Here is a 26,933-nt window from a genome sequence, read left to right on the forward strand (position 1 = left end):
AACAATTGTTTACATATTTTGCATTTGTTTAGACAGCACAGATTCAACACTAAGTGTTAAATTACAAAAATTTGTAAGATTTTACAAATTAATAGAGTCAAATTAATCTGATATTAGTTCCTATAAATTTAGGAAGTCGTTTCAGATTTAGTGGTGGAGAAACCTGAAGCCAAAGAACATACCTGAAGTTGCATATCAGCTGCAGCACAAATCTTTTTAGATTCGCAGAGTCGTGACACCATGCTTTTTGGCAGTGACTTGAAGAAAGAAAAAAGCCACAATACATTTAGAATTAAGTAAATTAAGTACATTGTTTGAGAACATTTAATGTACAGTACTTCTGACTGAGGAAGACAAACAGAACATAAAAGTAAAACATATAATGGATTTTTACTGTAATTTTTAAAATAATTATGACCTTTAGAAAACACTTTAGATTGAAAAACTGACAAGGATGAAGAAATTCTATTAAATATCAACAAGTACTAATTTGTCAAACAGAAGGTTTGAACATGCAAACACAGAATGGCAGACTACATAATTGGCACTGCTTTTTAACTAGCAACCTGGGATAACCATTTATTGTCTCATAGATGCATATTTATAAAACAATACTTTGCTATCAACATGTACCTATTTAAAATATTATGACTATTATTTCAGACAGTAAAACACAGCTGTTGCAGGCAGTGCCCCAGGGTCATCCAGTCTAATCTTCAGTGGCAGATATTAGAAGTAAAAAAATCCTTTTGATGTTTGAGCGTGTCTAGTACAAATCCATATGGGCCTGATCCAATCTCAAATGAAGTCAATAGGAGTCTATTCATTGTCTTCACTGCGTATTGGTTCAGATCCTACTTATTTATCAATATGAAGATGTTTTGCAAAACTGAACAATATTCTTGATATTTTTAATAAAACCTAATCTATGCTTCACATTTACATGACTAAATTTTTTTTAAAATACTCCACCACATCGCTTGGAAGACTGACTGATTTTCCCAATATTCAGTCTAGTTTTCTCTTTTGATTTTCCATCTAGATTTCTATAAATACATCCAGAGACTATTCAATGCCATATCTTTCAAAATACTGGTAGGTGAATGTCTGGCCCTAAATTTCTTGTCAGTCCACCTTTAGGCAGTTCAATACATCAGTTTTCCCAATAAGCATATTCTTTTTGGATGTATTTTAAAATATGTTAATCAGGGTTAAAATAACTCAGTTCATGCCATCATGTTAAATGATATTATGGAATGGTTCTGCACTTTAACGCAGATGTTTGCTATTACACAGAACTCAAAAAGCATACCTGAAGTTTTACAGTGTGTTGACGTGTTTAAGGACTAATACATCCAAGTTTACAGATTCTGATCCCATAGCCATATGTTTAGATTCTGTACAAATGATAGGACTTCAAACCAAATGATGTTGATGTTCATAGAATAAATATACAGAACAATTGCATACCAAATTATACAAAACTGAGAAAAATGTTAGCAATTAACTCAATGGAATCTGGAAGTTAAAAACAGAGAGGAACTCTCAAGTTGCACAGCCATTTTGTTTTTTTTTTTGCAGCCACTTGTCAGGACCATGTAACATTTTCCCCCCAGTAAATGCACTGTAGTCTGGAGAATGGGGTGCAATAGCACTCGCTATTTTGTCAGTCATAATGTACATAGCTGTTAAATTTAAACCTACAGAATGGGACCAATGGACATTAACTCTGTCCTGCAATACTCTTATTATTTTAATGCTAATTCTTTCCTGAATATAGAAGACCCCTTGTTTAGAAGTATGTAACGATTTTTGGAATAGGAACTTAGCTATATTGCTGGCCTCCAGATCAAGAAAAGGATATTGAGTGTAAAGAGAGAAAAAGGTAGCAAAGGTTAACAGGCTAATAATGGATTACCTCAACTAATCATATACAGAGTGGTCTAATAGCACAATGGGCCAAAGGTTAGAGAAGCAATTTCTCAACAGATTAAATGATTGCTTCTCAACTTGGTTTTACATAATGCACAGGCATTAATTCAAGAATTAAAAGTAGCTGAACCACTATGTAATACTGACCTCAATATAATAATGTTCAACTTCCTAAAGGAGAGGAAGGTACCAAAAAGTGACACAGTGATACTAAAATTTGGACAGGAAGATTTCCATAAAATGAAGAGGGGCTAGCCAAAAAGGCCCCAAATTAAAAAGTAAAGGAAGTAAATTGCTTAGATGTGGCATGGATACTACTTAAAACAACAGTATCAGACAGCATGTGTGCTGCTGAATAAAAATGGAACCAGGAAGGCAAAGAGTAGACCATAACTGACTATTTGCACCCGAGATCTCTCAAAATATGGAAATCTGACCTTACTGAAGCCAATAAACTGGAAATAAATAGCGTCAGTCAATATGGAAGAGGGAAATTAGACTGTCTTAGATGGACTTTTAAGAGCAAATAGTTAAAGGTTCGTATATGGGAAGCAAGAAGCCTGTGGGTCTTCTAGATAATCAGGTGTGAAAGCGAGCAATTAAGGATGATAAGGACATTGCTGAGAAATAAAAGGGACTCATATCTTTCAAGGCCAGAACAGACCATTGTGATTATCCATTCTGACCTCCTGCCATAGAACTTCCCCCCCAAAATTCCTAGAGCATATCTTTTAGAAAAACATCCTTGCATAAATCTTCATGGCTGAAAATATCAGAGAGATACCAAAAATGAGTAGGTCCAGAGTAAGTAATAAAGATTCTCAGAGACTGGAAAAAGTACTGGAAGAAATTCATAATTTAAAAGCAATAATTTACCAGGCCCAGATGGTACATCCAAGAGTTCTGAAGGAGCTCAAGTATCAAGTAGCAGAGCAGGTAGCAAAGATAGGTAATTTTTAATTTAAAAAACAGCTACTTCACCAGCAGACTGGAAGGTAGCAAACAAATAAATATTAAAAAACAACTCCTGGATGATTTGGGAATTACAGATCAGTAAGCATTACATTGGTACCAGTAAATTGGCAGAACACATTTAAAATAGACCACTACCACATGTGGAAGATGATGATATGATACAGTTTCTGCAAACAAAAGTCATGTTTCACTAATCTATTAAAATTCTTTGAATGTGTCGAAGTAGTGGATGAAGGAGAACCTGCTCACAATTTATTTAGATTTTCAAAAGGCTTTTATAAAGGTCCCTCTCAAGGGGCTACTAAAGAAACCAAGAGTCACAGTGTAAGAGGCAAAGTACTGTCCTGGACCAAAAATTGGTCAAGAGACAGGGGAAAAAGTAGGAATAAATGTTAAATTTTCATAATAGACAAAGGTTAATAGCAGGTGCCTCACAGTTCTGTACTAGGTCCATTATTGTTTACTGTATTTACTAATCATCTGGAAAGAGAGGTAAGTATTGAAGTAGCAAAATTTGCAGATGACAAATTATTTAGGTTACATAATCATTTCTCTACATCTGCCAGTGCATTTATGTCCTATCTATTCTTTCCCCCCTATCCTGCAAGTACTTCAGTGACCATTCATCATGGAAATAAAGGAGCACATAAATGTATGCAAGATGACAGCCTGATGGAAGAAACTTTGTGCCTGATACATGTTTAAGCACATTTTGTTATTAAGCACCAACAAGTAACATATTCATTTTGGATACCCTAAATAACAAAAAGTTGGATATGTAGCTTTAATTTGCAATTTTTTTCTGCATTACAAAATCTGAACACCTAAAATCTTATCAACAGTGGATGTATATATTTTATATATTTATAACTTTTAACAAATGCTACAGCCAAGATCACTGCTACACTTCAAACCAAACTGGCTCTTTCAGCATAACTTATTTATATAGTTTTATATTTTGGCTGTTTTAAACAACATTAAGATAAATTTAAATATAGCAGCTGCCAGCCAGTATGCTATTTAAAACAGAACAAAAACACCAGAACTTCACTCATAGGCATTTTGGTAAACCACAAGCCCACAAATCCTCACTGAAATGGGACATCCAGGTTTGCAGTTCACAGGAACATAGAAAAGCGAGGTTCTGCGATGGGGACAGACAGTGCAAATGATATCACATTCTCCATGGGCTATGTAGGACAAACCACCTCACCTCCTAGCTTAGCTCATACGCTCTCCGCAGCTGTGGAAACAGCTTTAATCCACAACTTACAATTGACTATTTCTCTTCATGACTCTTCCTCCTGAGTCCTCCTGGGCAGGGCAAGAAGCTCATTGCTGCCATGCTTCTGCTACACGGGAAGAGTGAATATAGGAACCCCCTCACTATACTGGAAAAGTGAATAGGTGCTCCCATGGCAGGGAAGACTATGGAAAGTCAGCCACTGCTTCCACTCCACTATTCTTTTCTTCTTCATCTGCTCTGATGGAAGTTTCTACTATGCTCTCCAGCTCCTTGAGTCCAAGAGCAAGGAGCAAATAGAGATGGGCACTGGTCTCTCTCTGTGCTAACCAAATTTCCCTCCCAAAGGGCCAGAGAGACAGCTCTCCAAAAAGCTGCTGTTGAAGATGTAGAGTTGGGTCACAGCCGTAGCCTTTCTAAAAGAACTGCTTGCCCTCATTCAGCCTACCAACTTGCTTTGTACATACTCTTGTAGCGATATGAGTGCCACAAGAGCAGCAAGACTCAGTCCTTCCACCTGAGACACAGCATCAGCATGAGAAGCAGAGAACAGCTGATAATTTTAAATAAATTCCATCTGTCTTATGAGTTCAGGGGAAATCATGAAAATTCATGGAGACAAATGACATTCTACAATATGAGGTTTGTGACTAATAGAATATAGTGATTAATTAATTGTATAGTCTAATATCAACACCCAAGGGCTGTGCTGAGAGGATAATTCACAAGCAAGAAGAAAACAATGGCTAAAATTGGTGTCACAAGTTAGGTTTCACTGGGGGAAAATGATGAGGACCTGGGACTCAAAAAATAGAGACTTTGGGCAGCAAAAACAGCATAAAAGAATGAGGCGGCCTACCAAGCCTAGTCTGGTTTGAGAGCCACTGGAAAGAGAGAGACCTACAGAGACCAGCCAGCTGGCATTTTGGACTGGGAAAGCAAGCCAAGGTTTAGATATGCTCCTGTCATGGCTGATTCATCTGCCTCAGGCACCTATCCATGACTGACCAACACACCAGTTCTTGCAGACATCAACAGAAAGCTGTATTTCCCCGTACCTTTCTATTTTGTTCTCTCTTCCACTCTGTCTCCTTACCAAAAGCAGCAATAGCCCCAACAACAAGCAACTGAGTTAAAGGTCCAGCCACAGAACTATTATTTATCTTACCCCAAAAGGAGGACTCTCTGATAAAACCAGGGACTTTAATATCCACTCTCTGAAAAAAGGACTTTGCTGAGCTTTGGCTAAGATTGTTTTGACAGAATAAACATTCAATTTTTTACTTTAAAATTCTTTTTTTCTTGTCTTTTATGTTCAATGAACTAAGACCTTGGCATGAATTTTACAGTGCTTAACATGGTGCCTCAAGAAGCCCAGGTATCTGTGCTCCCAAACCCCTTAACTGTTTAACTGTTTAATATTCTACAGTAACAGAATCATAGTAATAATTCTGACCATCTGGGCCCATTTCTTTAATAAGATTAATAAACCACTACCTTTGTAATTCCATCTGCCTATAATACTGGAAATAAATGACAACTCACAGACCGTTGAGACAATGACTTTTTCAAGCCAGCATCCAAAAAGGCATGAAGTTGAAAAATGGTTTAGTTTAGACATTCATCACCATCACACTGTTACACATTTAACAAGAAAACTGGGAACACAAAATAGTACATGTCCACAAGTTGGTCTAATTAACATTCCTGGAGCTTTAACATTTGCATTTCTGTGATTTTAACTGTGCAGTGGAATCTCAATATTAACATGGGTTTCTGGATTTAATTTAATTTCCTAGAGGTTTGGGTTTTTGTGTGTGGGTGTTTTTAAGGAAAAATAATAAGATTGGTATGCATCTTCTTGAAGAGAAAGATGTTTACCTTGTGGGAACTGGTGGTTCCTCAGGATGTGTGGTCCCTATCTGTATTCCACTCCAGGTATACATGCACTAGGAGGTGGAGAATTACTGCAAGCAGTGTCCGCAGGTCTGCACATGTGCTCCAGTCCTCATACTTCAAACTGAGGACATAAAGCTTGATGCAGTCGAAATGCCTCTCCAGTTCCTTCTCTACCGTGAATCCAGGAATGATGTAGAGCAGAGGAGGAGGAGGAGGGCAGGTAGTGGAATGTAGATAGGGACCACACATCTTGAAGAACCTTCAGTTACAACAAAGTAAGTAACTCACTTTTTCTTCAAGCACTGATCCATGGAGCTATACTCCACTGTGGGTGACTGACAAGCGGTATTCAAGTAGTAAAAGGATGCCAGGATACAGGCGGCGGAGCTGTCAACAGGACTGCTGTCCCAAAGGGTGCATCAACAGAGGTATCAGGTACTAGAGCATAATGTCTTGCACGTGTGGAGGAATCACCACGTAACTGTCTTGTAAAGTTCAATTAGAGGTACTTATTGAAGCTATGGTACTTGGTACTGTTGTCGCTTGTGCTCTTTTAGAATGAGCCATTACCTCTGAGGGGAGGAAGATGTGACAGCTGGTAGCAAACCACAATATAGCCTGAGATCCATTTAGAGAGTTTCTGGGAGGTGATTACTTGACCTCAAATTCATTCTGCTTTGGCAAAAAAAAGTCTAGGTGATTTTCTAGTTTTGTCTTTTGTAGATAAAGGACCAGTTTGTCATACACTGGGGGAACGAAATCTGCTCTCCTCCTCTAATGCATGCAGTTTTGGAAAAAAATTATCCAGTCAATCCTTTTATATGTAAGTGACCATAAGAACTGCCATATTGGGTCAGACCAATGGTCCATTTATCCCACTATTCCATCTTCCAACAATGACCAATGCCAGATGCTTCATTGGGAATGAATAGAACAGGGCAATTATCGAGTCATCAATCCCCTGTCATCCAAGTCCCAGCATCTGCCAGTCAGAGGCTTAGGGACACCCGGGGCAAGGGGCTGCATCTCTGACTATCTTTGCTAATAGCCATTGATGGACCTATCCTCCACGAACTTAATTCTTTTTTGAACCCAGTTATACTTTTGGCCTTCACAACATCCCATGGCAACGAACTCCACAGGTTGACTGTGCATTGTGTGAAAAAGTACCATATATACTCATTCATAAGCGGAATTTTTTTGGTAAAAAAGTGAAGCATTAAAGAGCGGGGTCAGCTTATCAACGGGTCTACACCAAAATGTGACGATCTAATATATTTGTCATTTTGTTTACCTGGAGCATCCACAGGCACGGAGCCCCTCAGCTCCCAGTGGCCATGGTTCACTGTTCCCAGTCAATGGGAGCTGCAGAAAGTGGCGGAGGCCAAGGGACATGCTGGCCGCCACTTCCCGCAGCTCCCATTGGCTGGGAACAGCGAACCGCAGCCACTGGGAGCTGAGGGGCTCTGTGCCTGTGAACGCTCCCGGTAAACAAAACATCTCAGCCCACTAGTGGCCTATCCTGATCAGCCGGGAGCCAAAGTTTGCCAATCCTTGAGATATAGTCTAGTTCATGTGAAAGTGAGAGGTCATCTTAGGGATGAATTTTGGGTGCAGTGTGAGCATAACCTTGTCTGGGAAAAATATTGTGTAGGGAGGATGCACCATCAGAGCTGCTCTCTTTCCTATTCTCCTAGCTGAGGTAATCACTACCACGAAGGCCATTTTCATACATCGATACGTTAGTGAACAGGTAGCCATAGGTTCTAAGGGAGACCTAGTCACAGAATCATAGAATATCAGGGTTGGAAGGGACCTCAGGAGGTCATCTAGTCCAACCCCCTGCTCAAAAGCAGGACCCATCCCCAATTAAATCATCCCAGCCAGGGCTTTGTCAAGCCTGACCTTAAAGGAAGGAGATTCCACCACCTCCCTAGGCAACGCATTCCAGTGTTTCAACACCCTCCTAGTGAAAAAGTTTTTCCTAATATCCAACCTAAACCTCCTCCACTACAACTTGAGACCATTACTCCTTGTCCTGTCCTCTTCTACCACTGAGAATAGTCTAGAACCATCCTCTCTGGAACCAGCTCTCAGGTAGTTGAAAGCAGCTATCAAATCCCCCCTCATTCTTCTCTTCTGCAGACTAAACAATCCCAGTTCCCTCAGCCTCTCCTCATAAGTCATGTGTTCCAGACCCCTAATCATTTTTGTTGCCCTTCGCTGGACTCTCTCCAATTTATCCACATCCTTCTTGTAGTGTGGGGCCCAAAACTGGACACAATACTCCAGATGAGGCCTCACCAATGTCGAATAGAGGGGGACGATCACGTCCCTCGATCTGCTCAATGCCCCTACTTATACATCCCAAAATGCCATTGGCCTTCTTGGCAACAAGGGCACACTGCTGGCTCATATCCAGCTTCTCGTCCACTGTCACCCCTAGGTCCTTTTCCGCAGAACTGCTGCCTAGCCATTCGGTCCCTAGCCTGTAGCTCTGCATTGGGTTCTTCCGTCCTAAGTGCAGGACCCTGCACTTATCCTTATTGAACCTCATCAGATTTCTTTTGGCCCAATCCTCCAATTTGTCTAGATCCCTCTGTATCCTATCCCTGCCCTCCAGCGTATCTACCACTCCTCCCAGTTTAGTATCATCCGCAAATTTGTTGAGAGTGCAATCCACACCATCCTCCAGATCATTTATGAAGATATTGAACAAAATCGGCCCCAGGACCGACCCCTGGGGCACTCCACTTGACACCGGCTGCCAACTAGACATGGAGCCATTGATCTCTACCCGTTGAGCCCGACAATCTAGCCAACTTTCTATCCACCTTATAGTGCATTCATCCAGCCCATACTTCTTTAACTTGCTGACAAGAATACTGTGAAAGACCGTGTCAAAAGCTTTGCTAAAGTCAAGAAACAATACATCCACTGCTTTCCCTTCATCCACAGAACCAGTAATCTCATCATAGAAGGCGATTAGATTAGTCAGGCATGACCTTCCCTTGGTGAATCCATGCTGACTGTTCCTGATCACTTTCCTCTCATGTAAGTGCTTCAGGATTGATTCTTTGAGGACCTGCTCCATGATTTTTCCGGGGACTGCAGTGTGGCTGACTGGCCTGTAGTTCCCAGGATCCTCCTTCTTCCCTTTTTTAAAGATTGGCACTATATTAGCCTTTTTCCAGTCATCCGGGACTTCCCCCATTCGCCACGAGTTTTCAAAGATAATGGCCAATGGCTCTGCAATCACAGCCGCCAATTCCTTCAGCACTCTCGGATGCAACTCGTCCGGCCCCATGGACTTGTGCACGTCCAGCTTTTCTAAATAGTCCCTAACCACCTCTTTCTCCACAGAGGGCTGGCCATCTATTCCCCATGCTGTGATGCCCAGCGCAGCAGTCTGGGAGCTGACCTTGTTCGTGAAGACAGAGGCAAAAAAAGCATTGCGTACATTAGCTTTTTCCACATCCTCTGTCACTAGGTTGCCTCCCTCATTCAGTAAGGGGCCCACACTTTCCTTGGCTTTCTTCTTTTTGCCAACATACCTGAAGAAACCCTTCTTGTTACTCTTAACATCTCTTGCTAGCTGCAGCTCCAGGTGCGATTTGGTCCTCCTGATTTCATTCCTACATGCCCGAGCAATATTTTTATACTCTTCCCTGGTCATATGTCCAACCTTCCACTTCTTGTAAGCTTCTTTTTTATGTTTAAGATCCACTAGGATTTCATCGTTAAGCCAAGCTGGTCGCCTGCCATATTTACTATTCTTTCGACACATCGGGATGGTTTGTCCCTGTAACCTCAACAGGGATTCCTTGAAATACAGCCAGCTCTCCTAGACTCCTTTCCCCTTCATGTTAGTTCCCCAGGGGATCCTACCCATCCGTTCCCTGAGGGAGTCGAAGTCTGCTTTCCTGAAGTCCAGGGTCTGTATCCTGCTGCTTACCTTTCTTCCCTGAGTCAGGATCCTGAACTCAACCAACTCATGGTCACTGCCTCCCAGATTCCCATCCACTTTTGCTTCCCTTACTAATTCTTTCCGGTTTGTGAGCAGCAGGTCAAGAAAAGCTCCCCCCCTAGTTGGCTCCTCTAGCACTTGCACCAGGAAATTGTCCCCTAAGCTTTCCAAAAATTTCCTGGATTGTCTATGCACCGCTGTATTGCTCTCCCAGCAGATATCAGGAAAATTAAAGTCACCCATGAGAACCAGGGCGTGCGATCTAGTAGCTTCTGCGAGCTGCCGGAAGAAAGCCTCATCCACCTCATCCCCCTGGTCTGGTGGTCTATAGCAGACTCCCACCACTACATCACTCTTGTTCCTCACACTTTTAAACTTAATCCAGAGACACTCAGGTTTTTCTGCAGTTTCGTATCGGAGCTCTGAGCAGTCATACTGCTCCCTTACATACAGTGCTACTCCCCCACCTTTTCTGCCCTGCCTGTCTTTCCTGAACAGTTTATAACCATCCATGACAGTACTCCAGTCATGTGAGTTATCCCACCAAGTCTCTGTTATTCCAATCACGTCATATTCCTTGACATCACCAGGACCTTCCAGTACAAGATACAGGTCCTATGTACGGGTAGGAGGTTGAGGGAAGAACTTTACTATATCCTTGAGGAACCGTTTTGTAGTTGGATGTAACAGCACTGAGTATCCTTCTACAGGTTGGTGAAAGGCTGTAACAGCCACTAGGTGGACCCTCGGAGAGCTTACAGATAGCCCAGACCGTTTTAGGTAAGTACATCATGTTGAGGACTTTCTACTATGTAATAGAACCTCTTGTATCTCTCTTGAACAGGAGCTTTCTAGCTGTTGGAACCAAGCAGGAGCCATGGCTGGAGGCGGAGAATCCCCAAGTTGGGATGTAGGGTTACGTCCTCCGTTCTGAGAGAGGAGGTGCAGAATGGCAGGGAAAGAGATCGGTGGGCACGTTGCAAGTTGTGATAGGTAAGGATACCAGGTCTGTCTCAGCCAAGTAGGAGCAATCAGAATGACGTGAGTCCTCGCCTATGGACTGTACCTCTTTTGGGAAGCCTGATAAATGGAGCCATGATTCTTGTCGCATCACCACCACTGTGAAGATGGACCTAACTGCTGTGTTGGCCACATTGAGGGCAGATTACAATGATGTCTCTGCCACTAATTGGCCCTCCTGGATAATGGCCTTGAATGAGTCACGATGTGCTTCTGGAATCTTTTCAATAAACTCATTCAGCTTAAAGTAATTTATGTAATTGTATTTCGCCCTGAGCTCCAGGTAGCTGGCAATACGAAATTGTAGAGTGGTCGAGGACACTCTTTTTCTACCGAACAGATGCTTTTCTACCGAACAGATCAAGGTGCTTCCAGTCCCTGTCATAGGGAGAAGCCCTTGACTGGCGTTGTCAGCCATGGGAGCTGACAGCATCCACCACAATGGAGTTGGGTGGCAGGTGGGAGAACAGGAATTCAAATTCCTTGGTGGAAAAGTAGTATTTTTTGTCTGCTCATTTGCAGGTAAGAACCACCATTTGCCACATAGTCTTTGCTGGGTCTAAGATGGTCTCGTTACTTGGAAGGGCAATTTTGAGGCGGCAGAAGAATGGAGGATATCAAGGAGTTGATGGTGGGTATCCTTGACTTTCTCCAATGGAATCTAGACAGCATCTGCCACCGTCTTTCACATTCCTGGAAGAGACAAAGTCATCCACCAAAGATCGTAGAGAAGGCATGATGGCTACATCTAGAGAGGAGGAGGATATTGTTCTTGGAGTCATTCCCTGCGGAGTACCGGATCCCTGTTCCTCTAAGTCTCAAGGCAATTCCAAAGCCTTGGATAGTGCAGCCAAGGGAGTGTGCCTCGTGAGTTCTCGAGTGAGGCTCGGAGCTCTAGAGGCAGGTTGGCAGTGTGCCGCCCATTGGTCCCAATATGGCCATTAGGGTGGTGGTGGCACAGAGCCCGGTGGTGCCCATAGGTGACCATACCACAATGGTGGTAGTGGGGCCATCTGTGGGTAAATTCTTAGACTCTGTTGGTAGTGAGCACCATATGGAGCTTGGGAGGAGTACTGTGAAATTACCTCCTCAGACTCGCTGTCTGAACCCTTGCTAGAGACAGGAGTCAATGGCATGGTAGTAGGGATACTTCCCATGCTTGGTAGAGGCTCGGCGCAGAGGTCTAGGTACCAAGAGGAGGAGATTCTGGGGCATGCGGAAGTCTCTTGAATGGTGGCACTCCGCCTGTACCGATTGTCCCAGTATTGGTGGTGGTGCCGGGGGGGTACAGGGATCTCGTCCGCACCAGTCGCTCCTGTTCTGGGCGAGCAATCCCCGGCGGTACCAATGTGGGCTCTCATACCGGGAGCGTCTTTTTAGAGGAGTTTTTATTCTGACCTTTGGTGCCAATAACTTGGTGCCCGTGCCCATGCCCATCGGCCTGTCAGCAGTACCATTTACTGTTGGTTTCCATGAGCGCCGGACTGAGATGGCCTCAGTGCTACTGGTGCTGAAGATACTGAGCAAGATGATAATCGCTTGCGGCTATCTCGGGGCTCACTATGGGGGCTTCCCGCTATCTTCTTGGATGATTTGTGAGAGGGATCGGTAGCCTGCTTTTTGGACCTGCAGCCCTTAGATGTAGAAGGCTGTGGGGAAGACTCACATCTACTGTGCAACTGGGATCGGCGAGCTGCCTCCATGAAGATAATCTTCTGGAGGAGCTCTTTGTCTTTGTGGGATCTTGGCCAGAGTTGTTGGCAAAGACCATGCTTCTGTTGTATGTGGCCTTCCCCGAGGCAGCGAATGCAGTGAGAGTGCTTACCAGAGATCGGGATTGGCTCTTTACAAGTGAGGCACTTCTTGAAGCCCAGGAAACCCAGCATAAGCCATTGGGGGGAAGGGTCCCCGGCGAGACAAAAGGCAGGACGAGAAAATAAAGTCCTTTTTTTAATTTTAGGATAAAATAAATTAAGGGCAAAAACTACAACTAGGATACTAACTGAAGATAGGTGTGTAGATTAAGATGACAGTCTTAACAGACTGCTAATGGTTCCGTCTCTAGCCAGGGGTGGCTGAGAAGGAACTGAGGCGGGTCAGCCTGCGTGCACTGGCTAGTCTTGTAGTGTAGCACGAGGAGAGACAACATATGTGCAGGCCCAACAGACACTGCTACCATAGGGACGCTAGTCAAAGAAGGTGGCATAGTTCAGATGGTCTGAACAGGGGAGAAGGAGGGAATCACCCTGAGACTGTAGTCCTAGAGCTCCTTGAGACAGTGTATGTTGCATTTTTTTGTTTGCTTGGGAGGTGAACAGATCCCAGGTGGGGGTCCCCCACTGAGCAGAGATGTTGTTCACTACTGAATCATGCAACACCCACTCGTGATCAATGGCAAAAGGCCTGCTGAGGTATCTGCCACGACATTCTGACTTCCTGGCAAGTAAGCTGCCAACAGGATGATTCGATTCCTGATACAGCAATTCCATGGGGCAACTATTTCTATACACAGGGGCTGGATCTTGCCCCTCCCTGTTTGTTGATGTGAAAAACAGTTGTCATGTTGTCTGACATTATGAGGACATGATAGAACTGGATAAATTGCAGAAAAGCCTTGCCAAAGTTCCAGAAGATAGATGTGCATCGTGGCCTCTTGGGGCGTGAGGGTGCCCCATGCTATATGGTTGTTCTTGTGGGCTCCTCAGCCTAAGAAGGAGATATCTGATGATTGTTTTGTCTGGTGAGTGAAATAGGAAGGGAATGGGCACACATACTTGATGGGGATCCATCCACCACATTAGAGATAATGTTACTGTGGAAGGAATCGTTACTATCGTATTCATGCTGTGTTTGGTTGTGGAATACACCATTTGGAGCCATGCCAATAGGCAATGCAGATGGAGTCTGGAGAATGGGATAACGTAAGTGCAGGAAGCCATGTGCCCCAGACTTAAAGATAAATTCTAACTAGAGTTCAAGGACTGTGCATAACCTGGTCTATCAGGTCATTCATGAAACAAAACCTGTCCCTTGGTAGATAAACACTTGCCATGACTGAGTCCAAGGTTGCCTCTTTAAAAGCTATGGTCTGTGTTGGAGTGAGGATAGACTTTTCCAAGTTTACACTGACTCCTAGAGAGGACAGGAGTTAAAGCATTAATGAGATTGACATATAGGCCTCTTGACCTGTGGTGGCTACCAGAAGCCCATCATCAAGGTAAGGGAAGATGGTGAAGCCATTCCATCTGAAATGAGCTTCCATCACCAGGAAGACTTTAGTAAAGAGGGAGACTTAGAGGGTGACCTGCTTATGAGAACCTTCCCTGCCTTCTCCCTGAGACCCTAACTGAGTGTCTATAGGAAAGAATTCCCTTGCACCAGAGTCTGACTTCGCGACAGGAGACACACTCCATGTTGATTCAGGTCAATGTACAGGCCCCACAGTCTGGGTCAGACTGCAGCCGCATGGCTTTCTCCATAAGGTACTTTCTAAGCTAGAATTCCCGTGCCTCACCGGTACAGCTAAGGAAAGAGTGGCAGATTTTTCACTTAGTCACGAGGCGTGCTGCCCTCAGGCAACACAGGCAGTGTTTATGGTCTTCGTTGACCGAGAAATAATAAGGGCAGGACACAAATTTTTGAAGCCCAGAATTCTGGGCATAGTCCAATACTCATAGCTGGATAAGGGGGAGATGGGGAAATCTATCTAACTAGAAAAACCTATATACAAAGGCAGTAAGGCCAATTCTGAAATATTTACAGATCAAAGAATATCTATGAGGAAGCAGCAGCGCCATACACTGGAGGTTCTGACCCAGGCCATGTGGTGATAAGAAGGAACTGGAGAAGTGGTTGGTCCACTCCGCCCTTTATGTTCTTGGTTTGAGGCATAAAGAGAGTTATGGCACATACCAAACCAATGGATGCTGCTTGCAAGAATTCTCTGACTCTGGATGCATGCAGACCCACAGTGGAAAACACACAGGGACCAGCACTCGAAGAACTATTACTTTGGGGCTGGCTAGCTTTTTGGACTCAGTTTTGCTAGTTTTGCCAGTGAAAATTGGAAGTTCCTTTAAACCCATCAGTGCTCACTTGTGAACAAATCCAAAACCATAGACGATAAAGGGAGTCTTTTCATGACTTCAGTGGATTTGGGATCAGGCCTTTATCCAGCTGCACACATGTATATAATACTTATGTATCTTTAAGAGTGTTCCTATAGAATAATTTTCCGCTGTATATATTCATTAATTTCAAATGTTCATATGTTTTAAAAATCAAAACCAACTGCTTTCCATAAAACAAGCCAGAAACCAATCCTCAACAAAGACTGCGAGCCCAGGACTGTATCCTACTACAACTGACTTTATAGGGAGCAGCAGGCCACAGTCAGAGTCCCTTTATTCATAAGAGTGAAATTAATGAGATGCCTAGTTTGCGTAAGAAACAGAATTTGGTGCTAATACCTATGCCAAGTTTCACACTTCAGCTATTTGTGCCATAGCCATTTTTTTCAAGAGTGTGGTTAGAATAATTTTCATAATGGATGCAGTGGATTTTGTTTTCATGCTCACAACACACAAACAGCTGAAGAGAATTTTACTCAAATTTTCCACACAAAAAATCACCTCCAGGCAGAGACCAAGCATGGAAAATTGAAGCCCCAAAGGTCAATTTTCTGTGAAGTTATAAGTGTGTGAAACCAGGGGTTTATTACAGAATCTACTTAGCAAGCTTAAATAAAGCAGTTGCTGCTAATGACTACTATAGTAACAAACAGGCATTTTTCCTAATTTCTACGATTTATTCATATGTAAATCCGAGACACTGAAATCTTTTACATCAGCTTTCTAAATGTCTCAAGACTGACAAAGAAAGGAAAAGCAGATTTATCTTGATTCTACATAGTGGTTTATAAATATTATCTAAATTTTAAAAATTAACAATAAAAAACAGGTTTCAGAGTAACAGCCGTGTTAGTCTGTATTCGCAAAAAGAAAAGGAGTACTTGTGGCGCCTTAGAGACTAACCTATTTATTTGAGCATAAGCTTTCGTGAGCTACAGCTCACCTCATCGGATGAAGTGATCTGTAGCTCACTTCACTTCATCGGATGAAGTGAGCTGTAGCTCACGAAAGCTTATGCTCAAATAAATTGGTTAGTCTCTAAGGTGCCATAAGTCCTCCTTTTCTTTTTGCAATAAAAAACAGCAGTTCAAAACCTCGCGTGCCATACAGTACCTCCAGGCTCCATTCCTAATCTTACAGCCTAATCCAGTCTTGTCTCCTTGCAAAACTGAATTTCTACATTAACATTCACTCAGTTCCATTGCTCCCTGGCAGACAATAATTCTGTGCCGTTGCAACAAAACATGGTTTAGATTTAAACCATTTTGAAGACACAAAGCAGTAAATGATGTTCCACAAATCTCTTTCAGATGTTTTTCCCTGAAGATCAAATCTGCTCAGGCTCTGAATCCATATGCAATCAGATCACTTCAGAATACTTAAGCAACACTACACTTAAACTTCCCAGAGAATGCTAGAAAGTAATCAGTTTTCAATATTTATTTCAAGGACATGTTATATGGGTTAAAACCTACCAAATGATGAACACTCTGGTGCTGAGCACCCTTAACTCCTACTAACTTCAACAGGACTTGTTGGTGCACAACACCTTACAGGATTGACTCTCTCATATGAAACCAGATATTTACCACTTTGTTAAGGCACGTAATACTATTGAGTGCTATGGGAACCTCCAGTAAACAGCATTAGACAGTGCAGTTCCCAAGGCAAAAACGGAGAGAGAGCTAGTCTCACCAATAATTTCAATTTTAATAGCTACTATACAAGCTATTTTATCTAACCACACAAAGTTACTGTAGAAGCAGACAGCAAAATATTTCCAATTACTCTCATACTACTGAAATATAATCCTGAATGTTTATGACTTAATAGATGTCTGTTGAAAGTTTCTCATGTTATGTAATACTCTCCTGCTTTGAGGAATTAATTGCAGATCACCACTGTGGATGCAACACACTGCAATGCTTGAGTACACTGGAGCTTGGCTAATAAAGCATCTGAAACAGATTTCTGTTATATTGTTCACTTGCTTAGTATCTCCGAAATGGCTTAACAAATATAAACTGTGTTTTGTTACCATGCACGAACAGCTAGCCAGCTATGGTAACTCTGTCCCACCCAGTGCTTTCTTCTAATTTCCTCTGTTCATGGTGAAGGGATCCTTGCCCGAGCCTGACACAGAATCACTTTATGTAAAAAAAAACCAAAAAAAAAAAACCAAAAAAAAACAAAACAAAAAACAAACCAACATCTGAGTGAGCTTTAACGCAGGAATCCAAAACTGATGAGGGATGAGATTCTGTAGGCATGCTGTAATGTGAAAATGTTATGTGTGGTAACATAGTGAAAACATGTATTCATCAATATAAATGTGCCAAAACTTTTGTACTGTTTGGATTGTACCTATCCTGATTCATAAATCTCTAAGGAAGAATGAAATAGGAGTAAATTCAACAAGTTTATTTTGAACCGAATGAGTACTCCTAATTTTGCACTTAGTTACCAAGGTTGACAACTAAATCTTTGCAGTTGGAAAAATTATTAAAAGACTGTTAATAAGGAGTTAACATATTACACAGGTAGGCTTGTTGCACTAACATTTTACCTTAAAAACATTTAGGGACTGATCCAAAGTCCACTCTTTCCACGGACTTCAATGGGTTTTGGATCAGACTGTTAAGAAGGTACTTGTCTTGTGTGATCTGGCAGATTTTCAAATGCCTCATGAGGTGAGAGCTTTTCACCCACTGAAGTCTGTGGAACTGAAGAGCCCGCTTTAGTTGATACACAGAATACGTACTAATTTAAGAGATGCAATGTTTCAAGATCAATTATTGTAATTAGGGTAACTTTCAAGTGGAAATGCATTCATGTAGTGGGCTTACTAAGCAAGTCATTAGATACTGAATTGAACGGACCTTACTATATGGTTTGGTTTGGTCAACAGAATAATTATTCCTAATAAATCCCTAAAATGACCCCCTTCTACTACTACTAATATTCACCATGAAACTGAGTGTACTTTTCTTATACTACCATTCTGTAGGTCACATACCCAAGTTTTCCAACATTATCTAAAGTATCTAGTCTAAAGTAAAAGAGGCAAAATGACCAGAAACAAACATATAAAATGTTATGTTCTCAAAACATAAATGCAAAGATAAAACACTCCAAGGTATAGTACTTTTCCATGGAACTGCTGGTTCCATACACTACGGCCCCGGTAAAAAGAATTACATTAAAGATTTAGGCAAAATTAAGACAATTCCCAGAACAACAGCGAAATTATTAAGGGACTTAATTAGAGACAAGACTAAAAGAACTGTATACATACAGATTATTATTATTACTATTATTTGTATTTCCGCGGCTCCTCGAAGCCCCAACCCAGCATAAGGGCCCCACTATATTAGGCACTGTACATTGAAATTAACAACAAAAACAAAAAATATTCCTGCCCCAGAGAGTTCACAGTCAAGTAATATTACAAGACTCAACAGAAGGAAGAAACGGGTAAAAGAGGTGGGGAAACGGGGAGGAGAGAGAGAGAGATGTGAGGACAAGATGACAACAAAATGAGGAAGCTTTGCATATAAACTGGTAGTCTCATCTTGCCATCAGCCTAGCCACTCTCAGATGGCAGGATTTTACAGGTAAATCTTAAGAAGGGATGTGCAAGAGGACAGGGATTTTATGGACTTTAGCAGAGTTTTTCCCTCAAGTATGGGGACAGGTGGGAGAAAGCGCGAAGGTGCCCGAGTCAGAAGTGAAGGCTGTGAACACTGAGTAAGGGCCAGATTTTCAGATAAGTCTCAACTAAGCCTCAATTTTGGCAGGAACAATGTTGCACCTGCTGTGTACTGCATATGCAAATACCATAGTTACATGACTAGCTACCAGTTTGTGGGTGCAGACAGTCAGACAGCTACTATAATTTGTGTCTGCAGGAGCAACTGCAAAAACGGAACTTGCTTCTAAAAATCTGAACCCAGGGAAAATCTGAGCACCGTCTGTAAGCCCTTGTAAAGTATAAACACAAAAGAGGGAAGGAATTGGATAGAGTGGTACAAGGCCAGCCAGGATTACTGGGATATAACTAAGAAAAGGCACACTTAAGTTACGTTTCCGGGCGGGGGGTTGGAGGGGGCGGGGGGTGTCGTCTCTTACGTGAAGCAGTGCAACCTCAATAACTTGAAGTGTTTAAAACTAGTTAAAGCAGTATAGTACCCTATGGGAACAATCCTGCTCTGGAAGCAGAAATGCCCCATACTGTTGATCCCCCATTATTTTCCACGATTTTGTGACAATATGATTTAACACTGTATAAAGTCTGAGCAAAAATAATATTAAAGACATTACATGCTGTTTTTCACTTTGTTTGGTTCACAGAGTAGCTTACTTATTGTACTTTTATACATGGTGTGCTTCTTAATCTGGGGAAGGAAAACAATTCTTTTCTCAACCATTAGATATAAATTAAAATATAATATAAGGTTAATGTTACCTAGAATTTATTGTTGTCTTAACACTTCTTTATAAATGACAACTGAAAAAGTTAATTCATTTAACAAATCTGCTTATAATATTTTAAATAGTCTGTATGTTCATTTTTCCTACCTGGCCAGTCTGATAATGCCTTGCAAACTGATTAACCACTCGATAGTCACTTGCAAAATACTCCATCAGGATAGAGGGAACTTCAGCAAAATCAGTAGGACATCTGGTCCCTTGGAGAGTAAAAGATTGAGAATATGAGTATACAGCTATTTACATTAGCAGACATAATTCTATCTTTCCAAGAGCTCGTTAGCATTTAGTTTGGACTTCTAGTGAACTGTACTATTCTTTCATTCCTTAAATCAATATTTTATTTCTATACCATTACTGTACATATTGGCAGAAAAACTCAATTATTATCCTACACATTTGACTATAAATCACAAAGTAAAAAACATCTGAACAGTTGGGTGAGGCACTTTATAAAAATGTGGTCCACACCTTGCTAAAGGAAACCAAACTGCAGCCAGTCTGGCCCTACATAAAACACCAAATCTTCTGAATTGTCCTAAACCTAAATCCAGTCACAATGTAAATCAAACTCTGCATTAATCCCACTCACAATCATTGTTCTTATCTCCCCATCTGTTTGCTGAGCTCACGTATCTTTATTTTATATTAGCCTTTCTTTACATTGCAATCATCAGGTGAAAGCATTTTTGCAGGTTTAAAACATGTTCTAAATAAATTTGAGGAAGTAATTATTTGCAGTCACACAATGGTGTTTTAAAAAGCACAACCCCCAAATCCTCTCCCTCTTCCCCTGATCACCTTCACTCTAGCTCTGTGTTATCAGCACTGTACAGCAACATTGAAAGGTACTAGAAGAAATGAGACATCACTGAACCAAAGCTGTGTGTGTGTATATATATATATATATATATATATATATATATATATATATATATATATATATAGCTGCAACATAAATGTGAGTCAGGAATAGCAAGTGCTCAGTTATTTTATTTCCTTCCTGACCCCAATGTTAAGCTATCTCCTTCCCTGAAAAAAAACCTCTTTAAGCAAATATCAATTCCAACCTCAAACTTCACTGTGTGTGTATTAGGGCATGTCTACATTGCAGTAAAAAACCATGGAGCTGAGTCACAGGGCTCAGGTCAGCTTGTGGGGCTTGGTCTGTGGGGCTAAAAAGTGCAGTGCAGATATTCAGGCTCAGGCTGGAGCCCAGGCTCTGGAACGTGACTAGGGAAGGAGGTCTCAGAGCCTGGGCTCGAGACCGAGTGGGAACATCTACACTGCAAGTTTTAGCCCCACAAGCTCAAGTCAGCTGACACAGCCACGTAAAAGAACTTTCTGGACTGTTTGCAAATATTAAATGCAGCATATAATGTGCCAACCAGCTTGGACAAAACCAGGACTCTGACCTGTTTGCCAAAGATAAGAGCAGGGCCACACAGCTTGCCAGCTGCCATCCACTACACTGATGCTGAGTGCCATGGTTTGAAAATGAAAAAGGAGCTCTCTTTTTTTCTCATGTGCACTATCCCCTTTTGTGTATGTCTGCTGATATGTGACTTGGTAGGCTGTGCGTTCATTCACGTTCATTTGTTTGTGATAAGAGGACCCACTAAATTCCACGTTGATAAATTACCAATTTGTTTTGTTTACCAACTAACAAAATGTACAGCCTGGTTTTGGAATTTCCATATTGCAAGTGCGTTCTTTTTTTTTTTTAAATCCCTTTTGATGCTAGTTTTTTCACAATAAATTTTCTAAATCATTTACAACCCAGGATCATCCTACTTTTATGTTGGGTGCAAGCTGAGCTCAATTTACTTTCAATCAACCAATTAGTCTATTAGTACAAACAGAACTGGTTGAGAGGGGAGCTTGCAGGGCACTGGGCAACACCACTAGAAAGCATCAAAGGGACAGCAAGAAAGAGTTTGTTGGATTCCTTAGCAGGAAAGGGGACCAATTTCACTTTTTGTATTTGGGAATCTGAAAATCAAACTAATATTGGGAGGCTGGAGGGATTCTCACGGCATCCCAGAGTAAGCAGGACTTACAACAAACTGATATGGAAAAGGAAAATGAAAATTTGAGGTCAAGGATTACTCTAAATTTCTGTCCTTCAGAGCATTGTTAAGCTTTGAATTAAGGAAAGTGATAGCTGAATCAGAAAAATAGAACAGTCCTTGTCTTAACTTTCAAGGAAAAGCTCCTTTCAACCTTGTTCATAGTTAAGGGGGGAGTAAAGTGAGATCGTCCAACAGCTGCATTTTTCCCCATCATCTTCAAAGGGTACATCATGACAATCCTCCCTCTGGGCTAAAGCTTGATACATGTCCCTTTGAAGCCAGTCAACATCACTCTACGCATTAGTCACTGAGACAAACAAGAGGTGTTCTCCCCCTACCCATGATCCCATCCCAAGGACTCGTTTCAGAGTAGCAGCCGTGTTAGTCTGTATTCGCAAAAAGAAAAGGAGTACAAGTGGCACCTTAGAGACAAACCAATTTATTTGAGCATAAGCTTTCGTGAGCTACAGCTCACTTCATCGGATGCATTCAGTGGAAAATACAGTGAGGAGATTTATATACACACAGAACATGAAAAAATGGTTGTTATCATACATACTGTAAGGAGAGTGATCACTTAAGATGAGCTATTACCAGCAGGAGAGCGGGGCGGGGGGGTGTGGGGAGAGGGAAGAAAACCTTTTGTAGTGATAATCAAGGTGGGCCATTTCCAGCAGTTAACAGGAACATCTGAGGAACAGTTGGGGGTCGGGGGGGGGGGGGAATAAACATGGGGAAATAGTTTTACTTTGTGTAATGACCCATCCACTCCCAGTCTCTATTCAAGCCTAAGTTAATTGTATCCAGTTTGCAAATTAATTCCAATTCAACAGTCACTCGTTGGAGTATGTTTTTGAAGTCTTTTTGTTGTAATATTGCGACCTTTAGATCTGTAATCGAGTGACCAGAGAGATTGAAGTGTTCTCCGACTGGTTTATGAATGTTATAATTCTTGAACAACGCTTCCTCAGCTCTTGTCCCCTAATGCCCCTACTCTACTTGCGCTATATACATCTTCATCATCTGGACCCATGGAAAAGAAGCCCTTGAGGAATTCCATCATGATTTCAACAATTTCCATCCCACCATCAACCTCAGCCTGGACCAGTCTACACAAGAGATCCACTTCCTGGACACTACGGTGCTAAGCAGCGATGGTCACATAAACACCACCCTAAACCAGAAACCTACTGACTGCTATTCCTACCTACATGCCTCCAGCTTTCATCCTGACCACACCACACGATCCATTGTCTACAGCCAAGCTCTACGATACAACCGCATTTGCTCCAACCCCTCTGACAGAGATAAACACCTACAAGATCTCTATCAAGCATTCTTACAACTACAATGCCCACCTGCTGAAGTGAAGAAACAAACTGACAGAGCCAGAAGAGTACCCAGAAGTCACCTACTACAGGACAGGCCCAACAAAGAAAATAACAGAATGCCACTAGCCATCACCTTCAGCCCCCAATGCATCATCAAGAATCCAGAACCTATCCTGAAGGACGACCCATCACTCTCACAAATCTTGGGAGACTGGCCAGTCCTTGCCTATAGACAGCCCCCCAACCTGAAGCAAATATTCACCAGCAACCACACACTACACAACAGAACTACTAACCCAGGAACCTATCCTTGCAACAAAGCCCGTTGCCAACTGTGTCCACATATCTATTCAGGGGACACCATCATAGGGCCTAATCACATCAGCCACACTATCAGAGGCTCGTTCACCTGCACATCTACCAATGTGTATATGCTATCATGTGCCAGCAATGCCCCTCTGCCATGTACATTGGTCAAACTGGACAGTCTCTGCATAAAAGAATAAATGGACACAAATCAGATGTCAAGAATTATAACATTCATAAAGAGTCGGAGAACACTTCAATCTCTCTGGTCACTCAGTTACAGACCTAAAGGTCGCAATATTACAACAAAAAGACTTCAAAAACAGACTCCAAGGAGAGACTGCTGAATTGGAATTAATTTGCAAATTGGATACAATTAACTTAGGCTTGAATAGAGACTGGGAGTGGATGGGTCATTACACAAAGTAAAACTATTTCCCCATGTTTATTCTCTTCCTCCCCCACTGTTCCTCAGACGTTCCTGTTAACTGCTGGAAATGGCCCACCTTGATAATCACTACAAAAGGTTTTCTCCCCCCCCGCCCCGCTGGTAATAGCTCATCTTAAGTGATCTCTCTCCTTACAGTGTGTATGATAACACCCATTTTTTCATGTTCTGTGTGTATATAAATCTCCTCACTGTATTTTCCATTGAATGCATCCGATGAAGTGAGCTGTAGCTCACGAAAGCTTATGCTCAAATAAATTGGTTCATCTCTAAGGTGCCACAAGCACTTCTTTTCTTTTATCCCAAGGACTGAGCATGCTGTTTTTCAATCTCCAATATTTCCAGCCAAGCAGCCAGGCATCTGAATTGTGATACTTTGCATGATGCTGCATTATACTTTTGAAGTGCAACCTGGAAGTAAGTTATACTTTTCCTGTGTGCTAACAGAGTCAAGACAGTAAATTGGTGAATAGAGATCATAAAAAGAAAAGGAGTACTTGTGGCACCTTAGAGACTAACAAATTTATCTGAGCATAAGCTTTCGTGAGCTAAGCTCACTTCATCGAATGTAGCTCACGAAAGCTTATGCTCAAATAAATTTGTTAGTCTCTAAGGTGCCACAAGTACTCCTTTTCTTTTTGCGAATACAGACTAACACGGCTGCTACTCTGAAAAGAGATCATAAATTGAATCAACAGGTGGGGAGGGTTAATTGGAAATGTGACTTCACAGGCTTGTCACTGAAACCTGCACTATGATATAAAGATCTGTAATACCCTAATAAAATTATATAATATTTTGGAAGATTAAGAAATAGATAAACCCTGCAGATGGACATACTCCATAGCTGCACACTTAATTTTAAAATGCAATTTGAAGAACGAAGCTAAACTAAACTAAGCTACCTACCTACCGGTTTACCAGATTCAAGACACTACAGTTATTTAAATACATACTCCCTACTTCAGGAAATTAACAAGTGCAAATTATTCATTCAAACATTTAAAAATAACAAAAATCACTATTCCTGATGTCTTACCAGTGACATGTTGGTACCGAGTTCGTCCCAGCATGGAATGCATTGCATGTCCCATTTCATGGAATAGATTCTCCATCATGCCAGGGGTTAGTAAAGTGGGTGAACTCCTAGTCGAATGGGGCAGACTCAGCATAAGAACAACAACAGGGAGCTGGTATTCTCCATCTTCCCTTAACCTGCCTCCACGAATTGTAAAGTGACAGTCCTTTGAAGATAAAATAACCAATCAGAAAAAGCCATGCTATATAGATACTGTTGTCATATTAACAGTATTAAATAAATGCTGAATGTCTTAACATTAAGAGTCCTATTCTGCTCTCAGTTACACCAATGCAATCCCATTAACTTCAATAGAGTTACTGCAATGTAACATCGCAGAATTTGAGCCAGTCTTCATTATATTTTTCCATCTGTTTACTATATTTTTACTTGAGATTATAATAATGTAAAAAGATTAGTTTATTTCATAAAGATAAAAACAAAATATTGCAATAGCTTTAACATCTTGAACAAAATTTTATTTTCTAAAAGCGGCATGTTTAAGTTTAAGCCATCTAAGGAGTAAATATCCAAAAGGCTAAAATTCCCATCAAGATTTAGTTTGTCACATCAGAACTTCGCTGACCTATAAATACTATATATCATATACAGTCTCTCCCCATTAATTGGCAGAGTTTGTGAGGGGACATCATTCTTTTATAAAATATATTGCAGAACATGTTACAACGTGTTAGCAAAAATAATTAAAACCAAACCACACTTGACAAAATAAGTAATAACGCTGTTTCACAGTGTGTGTGTTTGCTTACTCACAAATTCATAAAATTCAGTCATTTGCGAAACATTTCTCAGTCATTAATGCCAATTAATGAGGTTCTATTGTATTCTGTTTTGTAGTTTATACGCTGGCACCACGGTGGTAGTCAGCATTTCTAAAAATTGTAGACAGCTTCACCTATTTAACATGAGGTTTGAGAAATGATCTAGGTGACATTCTGGACTTTTGCCTTGGTACAGAGAGTATTTGATTTCAAATATTGGTTGTTCATAAGCAGCAGGTAGATAATAAGAAAGCACTAACTCTCAAAACATTGCTTATTTTAGGGTTTTCATAGTGCCTGTCAGTGTAGTATCTGATGGTTCAACATACATGGGGCTTATTAAAAGGAAGTTATTGGCAAAAATAAAAAATTTAAAGGAAGTTGAACAATCAGTGTAATTATATATACTTTGGAATTAAGTATTCCTAGAATCTAAATAAATTATAGATTTTTCTAGAATTATATTTGGCCTTAGAGGTGGTCTTGTTGTGTGTGAATTTGTTTGTTAGTTAGTTTAAGTCCAAATGTATGTTACTGGACAAACATTAATAGTAAATGACCATAATACTGTAGTCCTTACTCAAGCAAAACCACCAGTGAAGTAAGCCCATAGTTGTTACCTGATGTGGTTTGTCTGCTCTTTGGAAGAAGTCACAGTAGATGTACCCCAGTAAACCCTCATTTTCATGGACAACTGCCTGGAAAAGATATAAAGATATAATTTCCGAAGTGCAACTTCTGCTGAGCTGGGTAAGGTGAGAAAGTATCACTCAGATATATTCAATAGAAAAGGTTTACACCGCATATATTTTGTGGCACATTATAATTTTACATAAAACATAATATAGGAACAATTTATTCTACTGCAGTTGAAATATTTATGTACAAATATTTCAAAGCTTGTCCTTCAAACTACACCAATTTCTGCAGTTTATACAAACTGATTACTCTAACACACCAGAATAAAAATAACCACCCCACCTTTTACGATCAGATGGCAAGTCAACTACTTCAGGGCTGCAGAATATAAGTTAAGTACAGCAGGAGTTGATTTACCAAGGAGACAGATATGAGAGGGTAGCCAGAACTGGTAGATTGACCACTGAGGATCTGAGGAGCAGCAGTCCTCACTGGAGGCTGGGCTTGGAAGTGGGAGGGACGGAGGGAGGGAGGATGCCCACTGGAGAATACTGGGAGGGAGCGGAAGGACAAAAGAACTGAGCAAAATGGCAAATAGAGAGTAGTCCACATCTGCTACTTCC

The 26,933-nt window shown here is 41.3% G+C and overlaps 1 protein-coding gene across 2 annotated transcripts in view; it reads right to left on the bottom strand.

Moving 5' to 3' along the window:
• The window catches only part of MIPEP (mitochondrial intermediate peptidase), a 139,428-nt gene that overhangs the window by 69,285 nt on the left and 43,210 nt on the right, over positions 1-26,933 (bottom strand). For both annotated transcript variants that reach the window (XM_048845842.2, XM_048845833.2), the window contains 4 exons: positions 26,292-26,369; positions 24,851-25,055; positions 19,745-19,854; positions 183-257 (listed from right to left, as the gene is read on the bottom strand). In XM_048845842.2, the coding sequence (XP_048701799.1) occupies positions 183-257; positions 19,745-19,854; positions 24,851-25,055; positions 26,292-26,369 (468 nt within the window). The remainder of the gene's footprint in view (positions 1-182; positions 258-19,744; positions 19,855-24,850; positions 25,056-26,291; positions 26,370-26,933) is intronic.

The sequence above is a fragment of the Caretta caretta genome, chromosome 1 (assembly GCF_965140235.1).
Source record: "Caretta caretta isolate rCarCar2 chromosome 1, rCarCar1.hap1, whole genome shotgun sequence".
NCBI classification, from domain to species: Eukaryota; Metazoa; Chordata; order Testudines; family Cheloniidae; genus Caretta; species Caretta caretta.